The sequence below is a fragment of the Periplaneta americana genome, chromosome 2, assembly GCF_040183065.1.
Source record: "Periplaneta americana isolate PAMFEO1 chromosome 2, P.americana_PAMFEO1_priV1, whole genome shotgun sequence".
Lineage (NCBI taxonomy): Eukaryota > Metazoa > Arthropoda > Insecta > Blattodea > Blattidae > Periplaneta > Periplaneta americana.
This window is the reverse complement of record NC_091118.1, coordinates 149,267,968-149,292,032: the sequence shown is the minus strand read 5'-3', so window position 1 is coordinate 149,292,032 and position 24,065 is coordinate 149,267,968. Positions and strand designations below refer to the sequence as shown.

Sequence of the window (24,065 nt, the reverse complement as noted above, 5' to 3'; positions counted from 1 at the left end):
CTATAATCTTGAATTGTAACCACACTTCAAAGCAACACATAAAATAACTATTAGGCCTATGTATTAATATTAATAATGATATTAATTAATTATTAGTATGTTCAAATTTCACTAGCTTCCAGCAATCGGCTCAGAAATCTAGAACAATTTGAATTTTCAGAATTTAAACTACCGACAACTTGTATCACTGCTGTCAATATAACAGTTATAAAATGACTACCAGTTGTAGTATTTGTCAGTACCGAAATGCGAAACGAAGTTGGCAAAAGAACATTCAACCTTCAAACTAGAAAATCACCATAATTCATTAGCATATGTAGTAATGGAGGAAAAATGGTTAGGTTTCACCCTTAGGATATTAAGTAAACTGACCCGGATTGTTCGCAGCAGTTCAATTGCATCTCCGTACCTTTTCCTTTCCTGAAGCCAAACTGCTGTTCTTCAAACTCTCCTTCTATCTTAGAATACAAAGGTCGATTCAGTATTCGCAGGAGAATCTTCACCGAGTGCGATATCATGTTGATAATCCTGAACACATATTTCTTGGCATTATTTTTCTTCGGTATTGGCAGCAATAAATAAATAAATTCCATTATCCTTCTTTCTGTGTAGACTCAGAGGAATTTCCTCAAATTTTCTATCACCTTTTCAGTTGATTTTTCATTTATAGTTAGTTCATATCGTATGAAGGATATTCTATGAAAATTTCATTATGAAGTACGATTGCGCCACAAAAAAAAAAAAAACAACCTAAATCGCTCCCAAGGTTTAGTTAATTATCCTCGTTACATTGTAGCATCTCTGACGTCGGCTGACATTTAAACCTCTCTGCAACCGGAGTTTTATTACAGTTTGTGAGGGCCTATAGCAAAGGTTCGCGACAACCTTCACGTGCGTTACCCCACCTCATAACCCGACCCGGGGAACACGGCAGGTACCTCGACGGTTATCAGTACTGTGTCAAGTGACTCGAGTGGCGGACAGGAACGTAACTCACAATCAGTGCTAGCGGGGACATGGGAAGCAAGCACGTGTGTGTAGGGCGCTTGAGACTCGCGGTGCTGTTACTTCTTATCGATTCCGTACGGCGAACGACCTCCGAGGCGCAGTTTTCCGGGCAAAACGACAGACAGAACCCGCCTTACGATCAGTATCGTGACTCTGGGCAAGAAAGATTCAGGGATGAAGAAAGATTCAGGGATGAAGGAAGATCTAGGGATGAAGAAAGATTCAGGGATGAAGGAAGATCCAGGGATGAAGGAAGTTCCAGCGATGAAGGAAGATTCAGGGATGAAAACATCCCCAACAGAAGACTGGGGAATCACGTGTCCCGGATAACTGGACCGGAATTAAGAGCGCTTCTGCAGAGGGTTGACATCATGTTGTCCAACCAGTGCACCAAGAACGTGGCGACGCAGTGGGAGTTCGAGACCAATGTCAACCCCGCCACCCAGCAGGCCGCCGTGAGTGTCAAACCTCTATAAAGGCTTATTTAAAAATAGTTCAACGCTTTCAATAAATATGCATGCATTTATTTACACTGCAAGTGGGCAAGCACCCGGTGGCAGTGGTACAAACAATGTAATAATAATAATAATAATAATAATAATAATAATAATAATAATAATTAGTTTTATTTTCCCAGGCAGAGTTAAGGCCATCAGGCCTTCTCTTCCACTCAACCAGGATCAAATCACATACAGAAAAATACATACCGGTATACAAATATTAACTTAAAAATAATAATAAACATAATTAAATAAAAAAGAGAGTGAATGCATATACGCAATTAGTATTAACTTTAAAATAACGATAATAAAAATATATATAAAGAGACTGAATACATAATCAGAAACAGGAAAATACATTCTAGTATACAAAATTTGTATTTAATGTATTAAATGCATTTAATATTTAATATTAACTTAAAAATAAAGAATTATTAGATATGAATATAATCTCACAACTAAAGGAATAGTATAATAAAATTAGTATGATCAGCACAGCACGTGTTACATTGAGACAATGACAATTACCTAGATATTAGTGTTAATGGAAAAATAAAGTAATGACTGTGTAAAATAATAATAATAATAATAATAATAATAATAATAATAATAATAATAATAATAATAATAACAATAATAATAATAATAAATAAATAAAAATTATACCTAAAAAACTAATTCTGTGCATTTAAAATATTTCTAAACAATCTAATTTTAAACAACTGAGGATTAAGACTACCCCTGATTTCCAGCGGCAGCGAATTCCATGAGTGGGTCATGGCTATTGAGAAAGAACTTGAGTACAGAGATGTCTGATGACGTGGTATTGATAGCAACAGATTGTGCTATGAACGTGTATTACGATTATGATGTGAAGCTAGGAGAGTAAACCGAGAGGCAAGGTAGTTGGATGTGGAATCATGTATAAATTGAGTCCACACGTGTGGAGTAACGGTCAGCGCGTCTGGCCGGGAAACCTGGTGGCCCGGGTTCGAATCCCGGTCGGGGCAAGTACCTGGTTGAGGTTTTTTCCGGGGTTTTACCTCAACCCAATATGAGAAAATGCTGGGTAACTTTCGGTGCTGGACCCCGGACTCATTCCACCGGCATTATCACCTTCATTTCATTCACTCGCTAAATAACCTAGCTGTTGATACAGAGTCATAAAATAACCCAACAAAATAAAAATGTATAATTCGATATAGCACGCAAAGAGAATGTACTAAACGTCGATCTTGCAAGCGGAGCCAGGAGAGTCGTAGAAAATATTCCGATATATGATCATGTCTGCGGATATTGAAAATAAATCGGACGCAGACATTATGTACACGTTGAAGTTTTTGAGAAAGTTCAGCACTTAGGTCGCTATATAAAACATCACAATAGTCAAAGTGAGGCATTACAAGGGTCTGTACTAGAATTTGTTTGAGTTTAGTATGAAGGAAATTTTTCAGGCGTTTCAAAGAATGCATGATAGAAAAAACTTTTCTACAGATATATCCGATTTGCTTATTCCAGTTCATATTAGAGTCGAAATAGATGCCGAGGTTTTTTATAGTAGCACTGAAAGGAATTATTTTGTTGTTGAGAGAGAGAGAGAGAGAGAGAGAGAAAGGCTGAAGGGTGTTCATATTAATAGAGGATAATAGGTTGATAGAGGATAGAGGATATAAACAATCCACAATACAATTAGAATACATTACAATCATACACAATAATTACAATTAATAATAATAATAATAATAATAATAATAATAACAATAATAATACATAAAATAATCTAATTAATAAGTGAACCTAACTTCACATTACAACCTACATATGTATAGGCCCTACATACGTTTCACATTGGTACTGATAATAATCTTTCACTTTACTCTCATCTCACGCACTGCACTGGCACTATGAAACATTTCACTGACACTACAGAACACATTTCATTGATATTATAAATTATCATTGATCGAAACTATTCACTGCACTGTAAAACCATAACTTCACTGACTCACCACGCTTCACTGATACAACAGTTCATACAAGACAAAAAATTACACCCTTATTCATACTTATAAACAGAACTACATTTGAACTAAAATTTCAACAGTTCAGTATAATTCTCGCTATCCACGGATTTTGCGTACTATCTATCGTGCAAATTTATTAATTAAAGAAGTGGATTCCAAACCAGCCTAAGTGAAAATGACAAAAACTGCTAAAGAAATTGACGCCCCAAGTGCCTGCAAATTTAATTTCATTAAGTAGTTGAAGTTATTTTGAAACCTTTCTTAAGGAAACTGGGTAGTGCTTAGGGGTAAAAAATCCGATTTTTTATTTTGTGTTTAGAAAAAAGTACAAAACTTGGGTTGTATCTCTACAGATAAGCCCTTCAAATGGTCTCTCTAAATTTGGCCGCGCGTGTAATTCATACATCCTTTTTTTTTTAATGCAGTTTTTCGTATGTTCATATTTTTCAAACTTAAGTTCATTTTTCTCTGAAACTACTAAATGTATTTACATAAAACTTTTACAGTGTATTCTGCAGCCTGTGTTCTACAAAGTAGGCCTATGGGCTTATAAATACCAGACACACAACATGGGGGGGGGGAGAATCTATATGCATTGAAAAAAACAGCATTGTTAAAGTTCAACTTCTGTTTCACTAAGGGTGAAATATTTAACTAAATTTTGCTTCAGAAATTTCAATACACATTACTTCAAAACTTAAAAAATATAAGGTAGCCTATATGAGTTAAGATTATAGCGAGTAATATGCACCTGAATTTTGAGATACATTTAGAAAGTGGGAAAACAGGTTATCAGTTAGGATTTTCCTTTTGCACTTGGATAAGAAACTAATTAGTTGTCTTTTATACCACTGAATTAGGAATTATTTATTGTATAATATTTTTATTCCACTCTGAACACTAAAAATATATAAATGTTGAACTAAACTTTTTTACTGAAATTCTTTAATCGCACAGACATCACTACCCACTTCCATTTAGTATTTAAGAGTTACTCTGCTTGTTATATAGATTTAATGAACAGTGTGTATTTCATACGGATCTAAGTCGAGACTTAAGAGAGTCTGGAAAATAAACTTATTCACGTATACCGTATTTACTCAAAAATAAGACTCCATCGATTATAAGATTTTCCTATTTTTAAAAGTATTATTTTATGAAAGTATGCAAATATTAGGCTCATAAGAAAATACCGGTAACATAATTCTAGTGCTGTATTCTAAGTGAGACATAAACTGTAACTTTTCAGAAAATCGTTGTCAAGAGAATACAATAGATCCCTAAGTCAATACAGTCTAAGAACGCACTTCATCCTCTTTTAATAACTTTTAGCGAAAACAATGAGATCGCAGGAGTGTGGAAGCTGGCTGTTACATTCATCCTTTCTACCTGATCATGCCTTTCAGTATTACAGCTCATAAAATCAGTAGCTATCCTCTCTGCTCTTTGGGGGATAAAAAAATCCTCAAAAGTTATTTGAATGTAGTACATGAAGTTGAATTTTTTAAAATTCCTTATACATTTTAGAAACAATTCTGAGAGATGAGATTAACAGTCTAACTCAATTTTATAAAGAAGCCTTTGTTTTAAATTTAAAGGCCGAATGGCTACTGGTTCAAAAAATAAACCAGTATATTTTGATCATTACCTCCTATTTTAGATCCCTTAATATTCGTATTTCGTAAAACTCCGTCTTATCTTTTGAGTAAGGATTAACAGAAACCTACACACAGGGTTTAAGGAGATTTAAGATGATTAGTCAGTCCGTTGATTACAGAATAGTTTTTTTTATATATGCAGTATATATGTAGATTGTCTTTATACTTTATAATTACGAGGAAAAGATTATGCAGCGGCAACTGGAATTATCTCGAAAACAGTGTGCCGGGGACTTTTCTTGTCATACGCATCCACACATACTGTATAGATTACTGCAGTTGTATAAAAGTGGTTATATGTGCATTGTTTTTGGAGATGACTGTCCATCCTAGTCCACTAGGATAATCAGAAATGTATGTTTACTCTTATGTCTCACCTATTCCAGTTGCAGTTTGCTTGCGACGAAGATAACAACCTACCTTGCAGCTACGAGTAACTCGCTCTGGAGTTCTGATTAATAAAATCCATCTGCCAAAATCGATGGCGTCAACTATACCGATAGTCTTGTGCTTGAGTGGCATAGTGCGTTCAAGTGCCTTGTGCGGTTCAGATACTACATAAGAAAATGAATTTTGTAATTTATTTTATTAAATAACCGTTACATATCTAATTATGTAAGTTTAAATGTTTAAATATCTTTAGATTTATTCTTTGTTAGTACAATACAGCAATCTTTAATTATTTATTTACTTATTTATGTATTTACTTACTTAGTTACTTATTTGTTTACTTACTTTATTTACTTATGTACGCATTTATTTACTTATTTATTTATCTGCGTATTGATCTAAATAGTTATCTAGTTATTTATGTAGTTGTTCATCTAGTTATTTATCTACTTAGGTACATACATACATATAGGCCTACATTATTTATATATTTATTTACATCCTATTTATTTATTTATTTGTTTAATCTGGTGTAATTAAGGCAATCAGGTATTATGCAATTATCTAAATAAAACTCAAGAGTCGAATACTGTAAACAAACACTCTTGTCCATTTCCCATTACACTGGAGTGCCCTGAGTGTAGAAGGAAACGAAGGCAATGCACTGCAGAGCTTTATCGCGCAAGCAGGCGCCTTCTGTTGTCTATTGTTGTTGTGACCCAGCTCAGAGATAAGGGGCTGCCTTAAAATTGTTATGATAAATTTTAAAGCAGCTCGTGGCCACTCGCGACAGCGTACTTTCACTTCCGCTCCTCGCCATTCAAAGAAAAGTGGCACACGTCCAAAATGTACGGAAAATCGCACATTCACAGCTGAAACCATATACAGAAAGTTTTAGACTCCCCGGATTCAATAAATGAAAGAAGTTTCACGGATTTTAGAAACATACGGATAATCCAAAGTAATAGGAAATTTACTCTAATCTTATTCAATTTTATTCCATAATCTGTCGCCAGCTTAGTACTCGTGGTTATTTCTCCATTCTCAAAATTCTCAATTACTTCCATTTTTTAATGTTAGAACCTTTAATTCCATTTTTCAACCAAGACAGAATATGTAAATTCAAATGAAATTAACATTTCATAGACTAAAGAACATAAATTTTCCACACGTACAGTAATAAGCAGTCTTCGGTCCTGGGCACAGTAACGCATGAAGTTCAGAACGCACGGTCGATAGTGTTGTGTTGGTCGCGTGGAGTGGGAGATGGAGAGCGCCGTTACTTCGTGTCTCAACATGTACACAGTCCGACACAAAATATATTTCACTCTGTACAGCTGCAGTATATATGTACAGTACATTCCAAGTGTAGACAATAAATGTCTACCATTAAAGTATTAACGTGAGTTGTAACCTTCAATCAGGTGTCCCTACGCAGAAGCCTGTTACACGTACCGCAGCCAAGCAGCAATAGGCCTACACACAACGGTAATGCATATTACCTGTGCTGTTGCAGTCGGGTGACTGCACACGGGTCATGACGACATATATACTCCGTGTACTCTAAACCTCATACTGGTTACTCTGTGTCCCTAGGCCGAAGCCTGGTAATAAGATATGTTTACTTTCTCGTGATGTAAAGCGTAATTGAATGCTGCAAAATTTTCATTAAGAGTTTTTAATAGAAACATAAGTTTTCATCGTCTCTGATTCCTGAAAAGTGGCTTTAGTTGTTATTACTGTCTGCCTCTACAACGATATATTCTAAGTTGTTCTTGGATTTTGTTCATATTCAGTATCTAACAGTTAATTCATTCCAGAATAATGCACAAGAAATTTGCTAATTTTAGTAAAAAAGACTGACCTTTGTTTTGACTCAAAGACTCGTAACGGAGATCTATTTCAAGATTTATCAAACGATTTTCTTGATGATTTTTTTTTTATATAGACTGATTCTTATAGAACCGAACCCAATGCCTTACCTGCAATTCACAAATTAGGAAAAATTGATAATATTCGTAGGAGAGTTATCTCGGTTCATGTGAAACACGCGCATATCACATCAGGAATTGAAAGCCACCGTTCTCCGTTATGCATATTTCGACGCTGTGCTTCAATGTTCTCTTGAGTACCTACATCACAACATCAGTGCGGGCTAAAGCAAGGAGATGCACTGTAACCTTCGCTTTTTGACTTCGCTCCGAGTATTCCATTAGGAAAGTCCAGGATAACATAGAGGATTTGGAATTGAACGGGTTATATCAGCTGCTTGTTTATGCGGATGATGTGAATATGTTAGTAGAAAATCCACAAACTATTAGGGAAAACACAGGAATTTTACTTGAAGCAAGTAAAGAGATAGGTTTGGAAGTAAATTACGAAAAGACAAAGTATTTCATTTTGTCTCGTGACCAGAAAATTGCACGAAATGAAAATATAAAAATTGGAAATTTATCTTCTGAAGAGGTTGAAAGAATTCAAATATCTTGGAGCAACAGTAACAAATATATACGACATTCGGGAGTAAATTAAACGCAGAATGAATATCGGAAATGCCTGTTATTATTCTGTTGAGAAGCTTTTGTCATTCAGTCTGCTCTCAAAAAGACTGAAAGTTAGAATTTATAAAACAGTTACATTACAGGTTGTTCTCTATGGTTTTGAAACTTGGACTCTCACTTTGAGAGAGGATCATGTCAAGGGTGTGTGAGAATAAGGTTCTTAGGAAAATATTTTGAGCTAGGAAGGACGAAGTTAGAGGACTTTGGAGAGTTACACAACACAGAACTTCACGCTTTGTATTCTTCAGCTGACATAATTAGGAACATTAAATCCAGACGTTTGAGAGCATGTAGCACGTATGGGTGAATCCAGAAATGCATATAGAGTGTTAGTTGGGAGGCCGGAGGGAATAAGACCTTTGGGGAGATCGAAATAGGAGGACAATATTAAAATGCATTTGAGGGAGATGTGATGTGATTGTAGAAACTAGATTAATCTTTCTCAGGAAGCGATGGTGGGCTTATGTGAGGGCGGCAATGAACCTCCGGGTTCACTAAAAGCCATACACAAGCAAGTATTATTATTATTATTATTATTATTATTATTATTATTATTATTATTATTATTATTATTATTTGCTATTCTCTTATTATTATAATTATTATTATTTTACTATTACTGTAATCATTATTATATTATTATTTAGAGATGTTATACATTTCATTCACATCACAAAATATTTTTACAGCACCTACTTGCCCCACATACGAAACATAAACAGAAGTCAGCACCTATGGTGATAGTAAGCTTAGACGTCTTTACCTACACAGTGTATAATGTTATGTGCAATCTCCTCGCTAATTTTCTGTGTGATTCATCTTCCGGAATCTTCGAAGCGTGTCATAAGAATGTGAGGAGAACACTTCATGCATATGATTTCATCTAATTCACGTGTTATGTTAAAATAACTTCTTAGCTATCTCTTCGTGGTTGTATTTCATTAGAAGTTTTGTAAGGGACGTACTTGTTCTCAGTGGCGAAGTTAAGGTGTAAATACTGGATAGGCTGAAAAAATCTACTTACTTTTTATCTTTTTATGCAGCTTTTTTTATCAAAATTTTTTTGTGACATGATCATCACTCATTTTCACCCCAAACAGAATACAGGTAAAACATTGTAACTTATTTGTCTCTGAGCATCCTGTTATCCAAAGATATTTGTTATACGGCTACCATTAAAATTGAAAATTTCTATTTTGCCTCCCTCCATCCGCTATTGTAATACGTAAATGTAGTGTCGATCTCCACATTTTATTTTATACGTCCAACTTGAAAACGGTTTCTCTTTTAATTCTACAAATAATGACCTCAATGTTTCCTCAGTATGAACCATTTTACATGAAATTAATATGTAACATACACACGCATGCACTTCTGATTTAAAAACTAAACTCAACAACTCTGCGCATTTAGAGAACCTCAATATAGCGCGATGTATTGTGACAAAGGCTAACCTCGTTTCGCACGGAGATGTAGCGAATCGATATCCCCTCCCCGGTTCTTCCCTCAAGACGTGGCATTAAGCTTACGGTCACAAGCCTCGCACTGAACTCTGCATACTGGGATGACCGCCAACAGTGAACTTAATATATGGAAGGATCGCAGTGCAACCAAGTGTTACGATACATCGTTATTACGAACTTATTATACCTACTAACAGTAAGACTAGAACTCAAATTTTTTTTTTTAGATAGGCTAATCCTCAAAAAACCTCTTAAGAATTTCAACACTGCAGGTAGCATATATATTTTTGGTTTATAAACTCTGATTATGTTCGTACAAGAGGAACTACACCTTTTTAGTGGTGCACATACATACATACATACATACATACATACATACATACATACATACATACATACATACATACACACACACACATATACTGTTCTGCCAAACGGCAGGTCTTTCACTACAAACCCAGCATTCTCCAATGTTTCCTATTTTCTGCCATCCTCTTAGTCTCCGCTTATGATCCACATACATATCTTAATGTCGTCTATCATCTGATATCTTCTTCTGCCCCGAACTCTTCTCCCGTTTACTATTCCTTCCAGTGCCAGTTTATCCATCCTTCATTGGGCAGTTTCTTCTCAGCCAGTGACTCATCCAAATCCTTTCTCTCTTCCTTACCAGTTTCAGCACCATTCTTTCTTTACAGTGGTGCATTTAGACATAATTAATTGTCCTACACAATAGACTTTTGTGAAAATTTGTACAGAAGTTGCAGGTAGCATGCAAACGTAATCAGAGACGTATATATATATATATATATATATATATATATATATATATATATATATATATATAATATCTGTAACATACAGAGTTTCATAAAATATGTTAGGAGAGAAGTTATTAATTTTGTCCGGTTAGATTGGCTTTATTCTGGTCGAAGCGATACTTAACTACATTTATTATGCCAACTTCTACACGGGTGAGTCAAATTATTAAATTATTGTTGAGAGGAATCTAATAAACAATAAATACTCGTACTATCGGGTAAATGATTTAAGTTTAAACTCCATTCAGCTTTCACATAATGTTCTGTTGTTGAAATGATAACATCAATAAAGAGAACTGTTCCTCAGTCATAAGAATTTGGAGAAGGTAAAAATTGATAAAATGACAAACATTTTCTATACGAAGTTAAATATGCAAAGTTAAACAAAATATTATTTTATGGCCAAAACCATAAAGAATATGCAAAATATACCTGGCATTATTTGAAACTGACTAGCAAAAATATACAAAGTTTTTAGACACATGCGCATTCAATAAAAATCGGCATTTACATAAAGTTCTTCAATTAATAATTCAAACTAAATTAGTCACTTATGTAGTATTCCTCAGCCTTTTTGATGTTGAAGCCTTCTTTTCATCACTTTACTTTAGTGTTGCTCTTTGGCCTAAGAGTACACTGTACTGTACAGTACTCTGTGGAACATTGTAATGTGAAATTTATCTACAGTAACCTCAATAGAGCTTTTTATTCATCTATAGAAAATCAAAACTCGAGTGGGATTTAATTGACTATTACACGATTTGAAAAAAGTATAAAAAGATTAGAAGAAATAAACTACCGTCATTTCCCATAACTACAGTCTTCGAACACAACTATGGTCCACGATACAACTATTCAAAGAACATTGTAGAAGTAACATAGACCGTTCGTAGGTAGCTGCAGTGACTTGACTTCAAACTACAGTACAGCAGAAATACAGAGAAACGAGGTACTATGTTATGAAGTACAAAATTTGAATGGACCATTGTTGTCTTCCAGGATCATAGTTATTGGAAATGACGGTACTTTGATACAATAAAATATTAATCAACTTACTAAAATTCTATTTCACTAATGTTAGCTTCACCAAAACGTTTGAACAGAGCCGCCATTTTCAGTTGACTATGCGGGAAACAAATGACGATCGCAAATCATGTGTTATAGTATCGTAAAGAATTTGCAGTTTCAAATGTTGGCGAATAAAGAAACAAATGGTAGGGAGGTGATAAAAACAAAATTATATATAGATTGGAAGAAATAAATTACTCTAATACGATAAAATAGATATTAATTGCCTTATTAAAATTCTATTTTACTAATTACAGCTTCACCAAAACGTTTAAACGCAGCCGCCATTTCCAGTTGACTATGCAGGAACAAATGACGATCACACAGCATGTTTTATAGTAACGTAAAGAATTTGCAATTTGAAATGTTGACAAACAAAGAAACAAATGCTAGGAAAGTGATAAAAAAACAAATGCTAGGGAAGTGATAAAAATAAACAAATGTTAGGAAAGTAATAAAATCGTGCGATAAATAGCCATAATTGGTTCAAACACATCCTTTCATACCATTTTATTGGTCAAAAGGAGTATGACGTAGTAAAAGTGTAATAGTCCATTTAAAAAGAAAACGGTTTCAGGGACCTACGCAAGGGGGTGTTTGACGGGTTTAAACCTCCCCTTGAACTTTTTACAAAAAAATACATATTCAGATTTGAATACTTTTTATCCATGATCGTTTTCTCTTTTATAATTTTTAATGGTCAGAGTAACAAACTCTACATCGATGTAAGAGATTGTGCTCCTACCCCTCCTTCAATATAATCCCTGTGCTTCGTGCTGCGACACGTTCGAACTATAACAATGCTATCTTTATTATAGAGAGACCTACTGCCTAGTACCGACTTTGTAATAAGTAGACTTCGTGGAATTGCCACGAGAATCGTAAGGTTTACTACGCACGCGGTATAGACTGTATGAGAAAGGGGCGTGCAACGGATGGAGTATGCTCTGATGTAAACACTGAGCAATATACTGCGGTTACAATAAAACCTGTATCCTGCATTCAAGAAATATAATGAATGATCATTGAAGTAGGAAATGTCTAAACATGTAAATACACAATTATTTTGTAGTGAGATATAATAACTCTTAAAATTTAATGTAAGATTCTCGCACCATCCTTGAATATGTGCATTGCAGTGAAGAGTTACGTACATTTTGAGCGACTGCAAAGTGAACCTCCTCCGATGGTCACTTAAACACTTTTTATATTCGGAAAATGTACGTTCAACATCACACAATGTAATACGTGCATATTTTAAGAACGGAAAGTCACTACTTTTTAGTACACCAACTTCAGATATCTTGTCGTGACCTGATAGTACATAATTTATAATACGAAGCTGTGAGTAGGCAGAATTTTTAGCAATAATATTTCTCAACTTACATTTCACTTTTTCTGAAATTAGTGAATTGTTATTTTGGATAACGGTTTGTAATACTTTATCCACTATATTAAAGGCTTCTGAGAGTTGTAATTTAGACAATTGTAACAGGATGATGCTTTTGGACACGATTTTAAAATTAGATTCAATGAACAGAATATCTTCCAATAGCTGTTCAGAAAGCAAAGATTTTACAGCTGCAACAGCGGAACTGTTTGTGCTATCCAATGTATCAATTACCTCCATTATTTTCCCGTAATCTTCTGCATAATAATTAACAGAACCCAACCACGTTCCCCAACGGATCGAGACTGGCTGTGGGGGTAAGGGTATTCCCGGGGCAATTGTTTGGAACAGCAACACTCTCATTGTAGTATTTTTGATCGAATTCTTGTCTGCACTGAACAAATGTTAAGCTTTCACTATACCAACCACAGTAATGCAAAAACAAGGCTTACATAGGTATACATTAGCTGTAGCTGCTCCATCAATTTGGACCGGTCACATCTCTTAACATGAACTGCTTATACTACGAGACCGGGCGGTCGCTCACCTCCTCTATACTACCGTACATCGGCAACCTGATGGCATGCTGCGTGTGGCAATTCAACGAAGTCTAGTAATAAGTGAAGCTGACGTAATATGAAATTTAACTTGTGAAACATATAGAAAAGGATTTTTTTTACAGTTCTGCAGTTCAAATGTTAAATATTTTGCAATGTCGATTTTAAACTAATTTTAAAAACGCGATATTCACTCGCTCGGTATAAGTTCTGTCTTTATTGTGAAACGTTTGTTTAACGTTTTGTGCATTTGACAGTTCACATTTTTAATAATAATAATAATAATAATAATAATAATAATAATAATAATAATAACACACAACATTTAAAATACCGATATTGTAAATTATAAACAATTTTAATAATGACCCACCCTTGACAAAATTCTGCGTATGCCACAGAACGCTTTTATTATATTTTCGTTTAACGCAAACTAGTCGAATGTCTAAATAATTTTCATAGAAGAATTTTAAATTATTATTGAGAACCACTGATCTATTCCAGTCTCATTTTTTAAAACATTCTACGACTCAGGGAAGTGAAGGAAAGATGTATAAATCAGTAGTATGAAACAACTTCTGGTTCATATAATCATGTTTATTGTATATCTTGTGACGTGTCACTCTTTTGAAACACTAAATGCACACAAGTGGTACAAAAATTACACAAAGTGACAATTTATTACCCTTTGATTAGTAGTTACATACTATTGCTACATACATATATTCTGAGAGAAAAATCTAAATATATTCATCTAGATCAGCGGTGACCAAAACTCGAGCTGCAGTGATTACATGCAACAGACAGCTTATGAAGTAAGGAGACGGAAGAAAGGTACTTGGCATGAAAACTACAACCAATGGTGGTTCCTGTACTAACATACTGATCAATCCCGCGGATAAAAATCTCAAGCTTTGTTGTATCAGTAATGTCAGTGCTGTCATCAAGAGTCAGTGAATAAATACGATTTTTCTTTCCTCTTTTTTTTAACCTTCCTCTTGAATATGATCAGGAATTTTCTAAATTCTTCTCGCGATACTTGGTCGAGAAATTCGTAGTTTTTCAAAATTAAAACCTTCTTATGGACAAGTTATTTAAGCTATTTTAATCATTACTCTTTTCATAAATTCTGTTCTATTAAAAGGCTTTAGAGCATGAGATATTTCAAATCCCATTAGGTAACTAACTTCCTTACATTTTTTTTTATCTCATCTTTCTCTTCCTGGCTATGATTTAAGACATGTCAATTCCTGGTGTTTAACAGTTCGTTGGCACATAATATTGAATCTGTTTTTCTACAATATTATTATTAAATGAATAACTAGTAAATACTTACCCTCATCTAAAGATTAAAAACATTAAAAGTGAGATAAAAACTAATAATTTTATCCTTCTACGGAGATGATCTCAAATATCAATATTCATGCACGTACAGAAGAATTATAGAAACACATACTTAGTGTGTCAGTAATAATAATAATAATAATAATAATAATAATAATAATAATAATACATTATTCAGCGTGGCAATTAATGTTTCTATATACTCCTAATTGAACCGTTGAGCAAAGTAAACAAATTACATTTTGTCCGACAGAACAACAAAAATATGTTCTCCTTCTCATTCTTTACGAAACCACCTCTTATGCTTGTAGAGACAGAGTTTGTAGAGCAATATGATACCGCCACTGCTTGGCTTCAGTACCAGAATGAAAAACACAGCAATGTACAGGAAACTGGTCATACCCGTTTGAATGTCTGTGATTACACAATTTAATCACAACATCCGCTTTGATCATCGCTGATCTAGATTGTAGGATACATCTTCCATTTATTTTTCAGTGCATCTATAAAAAAAATACTATTTATTTTGTGGAATAAACTTCTTCATGCGTGCATTTAAGTTTCAATAAAACTGGTTGTAACTAATACTTTTCTGGTATCTTATAGCTTAACGATGTGAAGAATTTTAACAAACCTGAAATTGAGGCATTCTCTGGAACAAGAACTTAACTACAAAATATTGAATTTGGGATATAGAGCATCAAATATAGAGCACAACAGCATTGCACAGAACGTTTCCAGAGGGCGCTGTGTTTGTCGGAGGGAAATAATATATTGTCAAGATTAAATATATCTTATGCTTGAAACAGAAAAACAACATAATGTACATTAAGTTGTTATTCAGGGAACGCCTCAATTATGTAGCTTGCATGAGAGAAGCAACACAACATGAATTAATGTTTTCAGCAGTTTCAAAATATTAGTATGGTGACTTATGTACAATATTATTATGAATAAAGGTAGAAACTGTTAACCCATTACTGCATAGCGTCCTAAAAATGGGACGTGCGTAAAATACTGATTTCTATGGAACTTTTTCTTGTTTAGTACTGTTGGAGGCATTGTTTAGAAGGTAAATTATTACATTGTATTATGGTGTTGCAGTATTCGAATTCCGCGCTAACATTTGTTCACACCAGCTAATTTTTTACAAGATGGCAGGATAACAGTATTTTGTGACGCACCGCGTGTAAGTTCATTCTTAGTTACTCTGTAAAGGTGATACAGAAATCTGATTTTTATTTTAACATAATGAGTTGAATACTTCAGTTTTCATGTGGTATATAACAACAATAAAATTTCCTTATATGTTGCTAGGTACAAGGTGAAATAAAGTGCTGTCCTAAAAATAGGACGCCATGCAGTGTGCACTCCTGTAGTATTCTATAATATGTACAGGATATGGTTTCCATTACCTTGTTTTATTTCCAGTCTAACCGTGAGTGAAATTCTGGGGTTAATGGAAAATCAAAATAATAATAATAATAATAATAATAATGAGAGTCTAATATATGGACCCCTCCAGAAGATTTCCATTATACAAATAAATACAGTGATAAATCGGACGACGATCATGAGGCTTATTTGAATAATCTTGGCGGTAAAATGCTACTTAGTAAAGCGGAATTACAAAAAAAATATGTAATAATGATAATGAAGATGACATTGTTGATGAAAGTATGCCAGAGTCTTCTAACATAAAAGCTGCAACAAATGATTTTGAAAGTACATTAGACAAAAAGTGGAGCCGAGGTTTCTCGCACAAGTTATTGCCGTCCGAAAAGAAGGAAGCTAATATATGAACATTTCCAAGACAGGGAAGGTAATTCCAGGTAGAAGGCCATCATACTACTACAACTACAAGTACTATTATTACTACGATAACCACCAACGTACCGCGCCGTGGCATCGTGGTCTAAGGCATCCTGCCTCGGACTCGCGTTACGGAATGCGCGCTGGTTCGAGTCCTCATGGGGGAAGAAATTTTCTCATGAAATTTCGGCCAGTGTATGGGACCGGTGCCCACCCAGCATCATCATGCATTGTGGAGCTACGATAGGTAGCGAAAATCCGGTTTCGGAAACCAGCTATAACGGCTAAGGGGGAATCATCGTGCTAACCACACGATACCTCCATTCTGGTTGGAGGATATTCCACCTCTGTTTCGGCATGTGGACGTGAGACCAGCAGCAGGTTGGTCGGTCTTGGCCCTCCATGGGCTGTAGAGCTACGAATTTTTTTACAATCACCACCATCAACACCAGCGCTAGCAGCAGCAATAGCAGCACCATCACTAGCAGCAACAGCAGTACCAGCGCTAGCACAGAAACAGCAGCACCAGCGTTGGCAGTACCGATGTTAGCAACAGCGGCAACAACAGAGTGGTGGTCCATCTTCGCTTATTTTCTTGATTTTGCCGTAGTAAATGCTTTGTTTCTGTACAGAAAAATGAAGCATCAAAACTCTTCAGAACCGCTCCTCAACTTTTGCCCTCTCCTGGCTTTTACAGTACTGAAAAGACATGGAGTGAGTTCCCACTAAGGAAAAATTGTTCCCATTCCATCAGGAGACATAAGATTTGATGGTCAACACCACTGGCCAGTTGAAAATGAAACTCAGCGAAGGTGTGCTAATTGTACAGGGAAAGCAAAGTTCATCTGCAGCAAGTGTCAAATTGGACTCCACCCTAAATGTTTCTACCCTTACCACACAAAATAGTGTTGTGCAATGCGCAGGCTTGTGTGAGGAGGGCAGTTGAACCACTGATTCTAATATGTGTATATGTATTTGCTACATAATAAATACATAAATACTATTTGAACTAAAAGAGAGGTTATTCTATTCAGCTACTGTATCACTGACCACTATGCATAGCGTCCTATTTATGGGACGGTCCTTAATTTTTATCCCAGAAAGTAAATAAGTATAAAAATGGTAAGAAAGCATTCTTAAGTCACCAACTAGTAAACTTAAACTCAGAAACGCATTTTTCAAGTCATTAATAACTTTATGCAGTAATGGGTTAATCCTTCATTTTATACGGCATATGAATGATGCATTATTAATAATACTATTACCATTGCTACTGCTAATAGTATTACTACTATTTCTGCTGCTACTTTTGTTTTTGTTGTCATGAAGTGCACCTTTAGGTGGTTCTCCGAACTGCAAATAATATTGATCTTTTACAATATTTTTATTTCAAGAAGAAGTATTCACAGAAACTTACAATAACAATGATTTTTATAATGCCTCATCCTTACATGAAATATTGCTTTCCAAACACAAAAAACTGCTCAGACGTTTCTTCTGCATTATACTAAAAACGACATTAAGACAATATTTGGCACTCCCAGTAAAATACTGTCGGATGTCAAAAATCACATTTTACTTTCGTAAATAATTTCTAACACTGTTTTATTAATTGGAGATATGAAATTATAATACAATATTAGATTATCAAAGGTTTCGGTACCTATTTATTAAAGTATTTTTACAGCACTATTTTACTAGGAGATAGCATATCTTCACGAATGACAATTTTTGAGTTACGACACTATTTTACTGGGAGTGCGATTTAAGTGAGTAGTGCCGAGTGAAAGTAAGTGCGATCCGTCTTATTTCAGGTCTAATGAGGGTGAGAAATTGTACTGTACTTTCTCCTGATTAGGTAATATACTTTTTTACTTGGGTGTCGAAAATAATTTCCCGGCAAAAATTATCTTGATTTGGTAACCAAATCCGAATGTCCATTTTAAGTGAGTTTTGGAATAGTCACAGAATGGTTCTATGGCCACCGAAGTAGCTCGGGAGTTAAGATCTGGTCCTGTTATCCGAGGCTGCGCTCAAGCGTATGTTTGAATCCCGTTTGAGCCGATTACCTGAATGGCTTTCACGAGGTGGGCGAATGTCTGTTAAACAAATGATTAGGAAAAACACGGAAATTTTACTTGAAGCAAGTAAGGAGGGAAGCCCGACAAATCGTACCGGGAAATACGTACCGCAACAATTCGTCCCAAGAATATAATTTGTACCGTGACAATTCGTCTCAAGAATAATAATTCGTCCCATGACAAATTGTTCCAAGAATATTTCGTCCCGAATCTACGTTGTACCACGAAATATTGTCCAAGTGCGAGATTTTAATAATTAAGAAATTTTAATAATATAAATTTCAATAGTTAAGCAATTGTCTAGCAATGATCCTTAGCAGTTTGCTTAACAAGCGAAAATTTAAAACAAGATCAAAATTCGTTGTACAAACTGTTTAAATATCATGGAACGTCCACATTTCACCATATCTCAGAAAGGCAAAATCTAATTAATTTGGAAAGTATATCTGTACACCAAACAAGATGGAGATGTGAAAGAAGAGGACAATGTTCTGCTAGAGTTCATTTAGAAGTAGAGTCACATCAAGTTCTAAAAGTGACCATACGCTGCTCCTGACTGGGGCAAGTGCAGAGCAATCGAAGTTTTAGCAGAGATCAAAGATGAGAGCAGTCATCCAACGAAGAATCAACTTCAATAGATAATCATTATTATTATTATTATTATTATTATTATTATTATTATTATATTTAGTTATCCGTAAACCATACATAGTTCGATAGCAATTCTACTGCAGATGAGATGTTCCTGTATCGCTGCAAGACGTCACTTCTTCCTGTTACACATAAAATGTGACATTATTTTCCATTTGCACATACAATAAAGACGTAGTCACGCCAAAAATAGGAAAAGTTATAAAGAAGTAGTTAAAGTGTGAGAATTCTTTAGAATTGCCTTTTATCCTGGATGCTCATAAATATTAGTGCGAAAATATTTTAATAAATGTCCCTCTTATCAGCATTTACCCAAGTCGATTGATCAAAATTCAAGCGAAAAGGTTATCAATTGCTTACTGCGTAAATTTAAGAGTCAGTTTTCCGACACGGTTTATGGTTATTTTATTGCTGTCACTGCTCCGATAAAAAAATTACAAATGAGGAGTGGCCTTTCGTTCTTTTTTTTAATTTTTTTAAGGAAAGAAATAGGGCTGTATGAAAATTGAAGGAATGTCCAAACTAACTTGATACATTAGGTATACAACTGCGGGAATTACTGCATATTGACACGGAAAAATATATAGTTATTTATGCAACAAGTGGGTAATCTTGATGATTATGGCATTAGTGAATGTTTGTCGCACGAACGATAGAGAGTGTGACAATTTTCATGAGTGTCATAATAAGATTATCCACGAGTTGGATACAATACTTTATGACATCTTAGCATTATAAATTGTAGGAAATAAATTATGAAATAATTCAGCAGCCATAGCTGACATAAGTGTTGATATGTTCGTATTGATCGTATCGATTAGTTGCACCTGGCATTACCATTGAATAGAGAGAAATGGATGATCCTGCACGTATTACAAACTCTAGTTATAGGCTTACCTTAGGTATCAAATTTTATGTTGCAAATGTTCCTTTATTTTGTTAATATAGTTTCCCTGAACTACAGAACTGTTTCATGTGATATTACAAAAGTGATACAAAATTGTTAAAGAATGGATATAAATTATACGTTACCTTCTGTCATGCATTTCATTTCTTGTTACGTGGCGCGTAGAAGCACTAAGAAAGATAGCTAGAACACTTGCATGCATCCCCACCCAAATGTTACGGTATTACGTCATAGCCAATACATCATTGTTATTATTGGCACGCGTGCCATAATAAGTCCATTACGCACTGTATTGGATGTAGTAACAACCTGTTCATAATGCTAGGATGGCATAAAAAATGTATTGAAGCAATCTTTCAATTTTTGGACAAATTGCATTTTGAAAGCCAACATTTGAAATTTGAACGAAATGTAACTTAGATTCTTCTTTGTCGCTTTCCATAACATAGCTCGACAATGAAAGTGCATACGGAACAAATATAGCCTATAAACAGGAAATAAAATGCTGATTGCAGATGCTTCAAACTCAGCTTAATATACTCTCCAGGTGGGAGTTCGAAATCTTTCGCCAATTTCAGAGTCGCCTTGTATTTGATATCTTCGAACCATTTGTCAGTAAGTCCTGCTTCTAAAATACGTCGAAGGACTTGATTGAAATGCTCTTTCTTGGGATCGCCCTTCATGAGAGGAATAGCTGTAAGCTGATGGCATATAACATCGTCAAAAATACATATAATTGGATCACCGCTCGCTTCCATATACTTGACTGAAATTCGATAACCTGCGCCGGCAGCGGAGAAGGCAAAAGCGAAGTCAGCTTTGAAAGCAACTCTATCGAGACAATCTTTGACAGAAGGACAGAAGATGCGATGTGGATAACGTTGTTTTGATCCTAGAAACTTGAGATGCTCTTCTGTGACAGTAAGAGTTCCATATTTAATTCCGGAGACCAACAACTCATCCTCGGACGCAATTTGATGCTGGAGTCCTGGGTCGATCAAAAAACTCGTGAGAAACGTCTGGTAGACAGTGTTGACAGCCCAACAGTATATAACCCACGCCAGGAATACAGACCTGATGGAAACTATGTGCGGTGGATTATTCGATGCGGATTCTTCTAGAATTATGGCCCAGAAGTTGAGTAAACACTTTACAAGTCCAGTGTAGGCTCTGTTCTGAATACTTTCCGGAAGTACCATATCGCTTATCTTCACAACAATCCACATGATAAATGCAACGATGATATAAGAGACGAGGAAACCAAACCAGAGAGACACTTTAAATACCCTCGTGATGCTCATCCAGCGAGGGTAAGGCTTCGCACAAGGTACAAACCATCGCACAGCGTCGATTATGTGAGGAGAAAGACACTCTAGTTCGTTGATAACGTCGCATTTATACCACATTCCAGCAACGACGAGATCTGAGAAACCGCTTATTACCTCGCCAGTTACTCCACTCCAGGAACCGTTACCTAGATCGAATCCCCACATCACGTTTTCCGGAGGAGGCGGTCTAAAAACAACAGTCATGTTAGCACTTCTCGCTAACTCGTACGTTACTTTTATATCGATTCCGTCATCATAGTAGATGGATCCATCTCGATTTTTCTTCATCTCTAGAACCGCGGGCCCGAATTCAAAAGTTGCAATCCTCAACGGACAGCCTTGAAAGTTTTTGGGAATTTTCGGAGGAAAAAGCGTTGCATTGTGAAGAAAGTAACCGTCAGTGTCACCAGGTCGGCCTATCCATTGATCCACCAATACAGCATCAACAAAATCTCCACAGCGACCTACTGGATAATAAGGAAACCAAGTATACACATTGAAGATGGGTGTGGAATTTACACTTGTGTTCTGCATATTCGTTAAGTCTTGCAAATCAGTTTCTACAACAGTGATAGCATTGAATACTTGCCACTTCCACAGAACACCCAAAATTATTTCTGATAGTTTTTTGGTGGAATACTCTTCTAATGCGTCTGTCCATATTTCTGTCAAAATAACTATGAATTTTGCTCTCGGATTCCAGTCTTCATATCTCTTCATTTGCTTGACTTGGTTAGAAATGCCCTCTACTACGTCATCATAGTGCTGACAATGTGACACTATTACATACCCATTGTAATTACTTCCTGTTATACGTTTCTTATGAACTCCATCATTTGACCATATAGCAAGAGAATATTTCTCGGTGTCGAAAAGATCTTCTAATATCACAGTTAAAGACTCTTCATTCGTGCAAGATGACATGTCAGAACTTTGAGATTTCTCAGAAAAAATATTTTCCTTGCTGTTTATGTATACATCCTCATTACTTTTTGCAACGAGAAAACTGCTCGTTTGTTTGAAGTGTAGCTCAGCGATGCGAAGTAAACATTGCGTCTTATGAATATTAACACTTTTGCATGTAAATAACGGAATGTTTATTACCGCCAACAAGAAAAGAAACAAGTTAGAATATGAAAATACAACCATTCTCACATTGAACTCTTTTTTGAAACAACTATAATCACGCTCTAATTGTGATCTGACATCGAATTGATTTACGACTGGAAATTTTATCCAGAATATTATTGTATATATAGACCTATAGTGTCATTATGTAACTTAAAATGTCAAGTCATTTAACTGACAATTCAGTCACAGTATTATGCACCTTTGGTAAACATTCCGTCTCTTGCATACATTTGATCAGGTTTATTATTCTTTGTACAAAGATTTGACGATTCAAATTTGCATAAGAAGTGTCAATTTCTAGTTCATTGATTTTATGAACTTTTCTTGTTAATAAAATATTAAAGTTCCTTTCTGTAGAATTCCATAATGTTTTAATGAAATTAGAGCTTTAAAACTCAATAATAACAAACACAATGATCGCTGTTCGAAATTTATTAATTATAATGAACGTTAATGTTAGAATTATTAGAAATATAGTCCACACCTGTGAAGTAACGGTCAGCGCGTCTAGCCGCGAAACCAGGTGGCCCGGGTTCGAATCCCGGTCGGGGCAAGTTATCTGGTTGAGGTTTTTTCCGGGGTTTTCCCTCAACCCAATACGAGCAAATGCTGGGTAACTTTCGGTGTTGGACCCCGGATTCATTTCACCGGCATTATCACCTTCATATCATTCAGACGCTAAATAACCTAAATGTTGATACAGCGTCGTAAAATAACCCAATAAAAATATAAAAAAAAATAGAAATATAAGTATAACTGAGCTGAATATATCATGGATGTTATTGTAATTGATTCAAAATGTCCAGAACATTTACAGTATTAGGCGAAAATCACATGATTCATTTTCGGATTGTTAACTGTATTTTTGTAACACGCTTAATAAATCAGCTAAATTCGAAAGTAGTAATTTCCTATCTTCATACAAATGAAAATTTCAAAACAAGCCTTATCATTTGCATAAAAAGACACACCTGCCATTATCCTTGTAGCTTTATTTTGTAAAACAAAATTATGTTTAGCGTAATATGAGTTGCCCCAGAATGTTAATCCATATTTCATTACATACAGAATGCAAAACATGACATTTTAAGAGCGTTTATAACTCCGGTTGAAGATAAGGATCTTAATAGTTAACAGGCAGAACAGTAGCAACAATACTGAAACTCGGAAGCTGGCATTACTGGAAGTGCGTCCAAATTTTCAGACTTCAATTTAATTCATGTGTATTAATTTCTCACTCTTTTATGTATTCTAAAACCGATGTTAATCCGCATGATATATCATTACCTGTTAACTGTTAAGGTAGAAGAAATGGATGCATCTCTTCCTCTTAGGAGTCTTAAGGTTGCCTGGTTTTCAAAATTAAAATGA

The 24,065-nt window shown here is 35.1% G+C and overlaps 1 protein-coding gene across 1 annotated transcript in view; it reads left to right on the top strand.

The window, feature by feature from the left end:
- The first annotated feature begins 872 nt into the window (after nucleotides 1-872).
- The window catches only part of LOC138694697 (angiotensin-converting enzyme-like), a 197,051-nt gene continuing 173,858 nt past the window's right edge, over nucleotides 873-24,065 (top strand). The window contains exon 1 of the mRNA XM_069818683.1: nucleotides 873-1,463. Within this exon, the coding sequence (XP_069674784.1) occupies nucleotides 1,017-1,463 (447 nt within the window). The 5' untranslated portion in view covers nucleotides 873-1,016. The remainder of the gene's footprint in view (nucleotides 1,464-24,065) is intronic.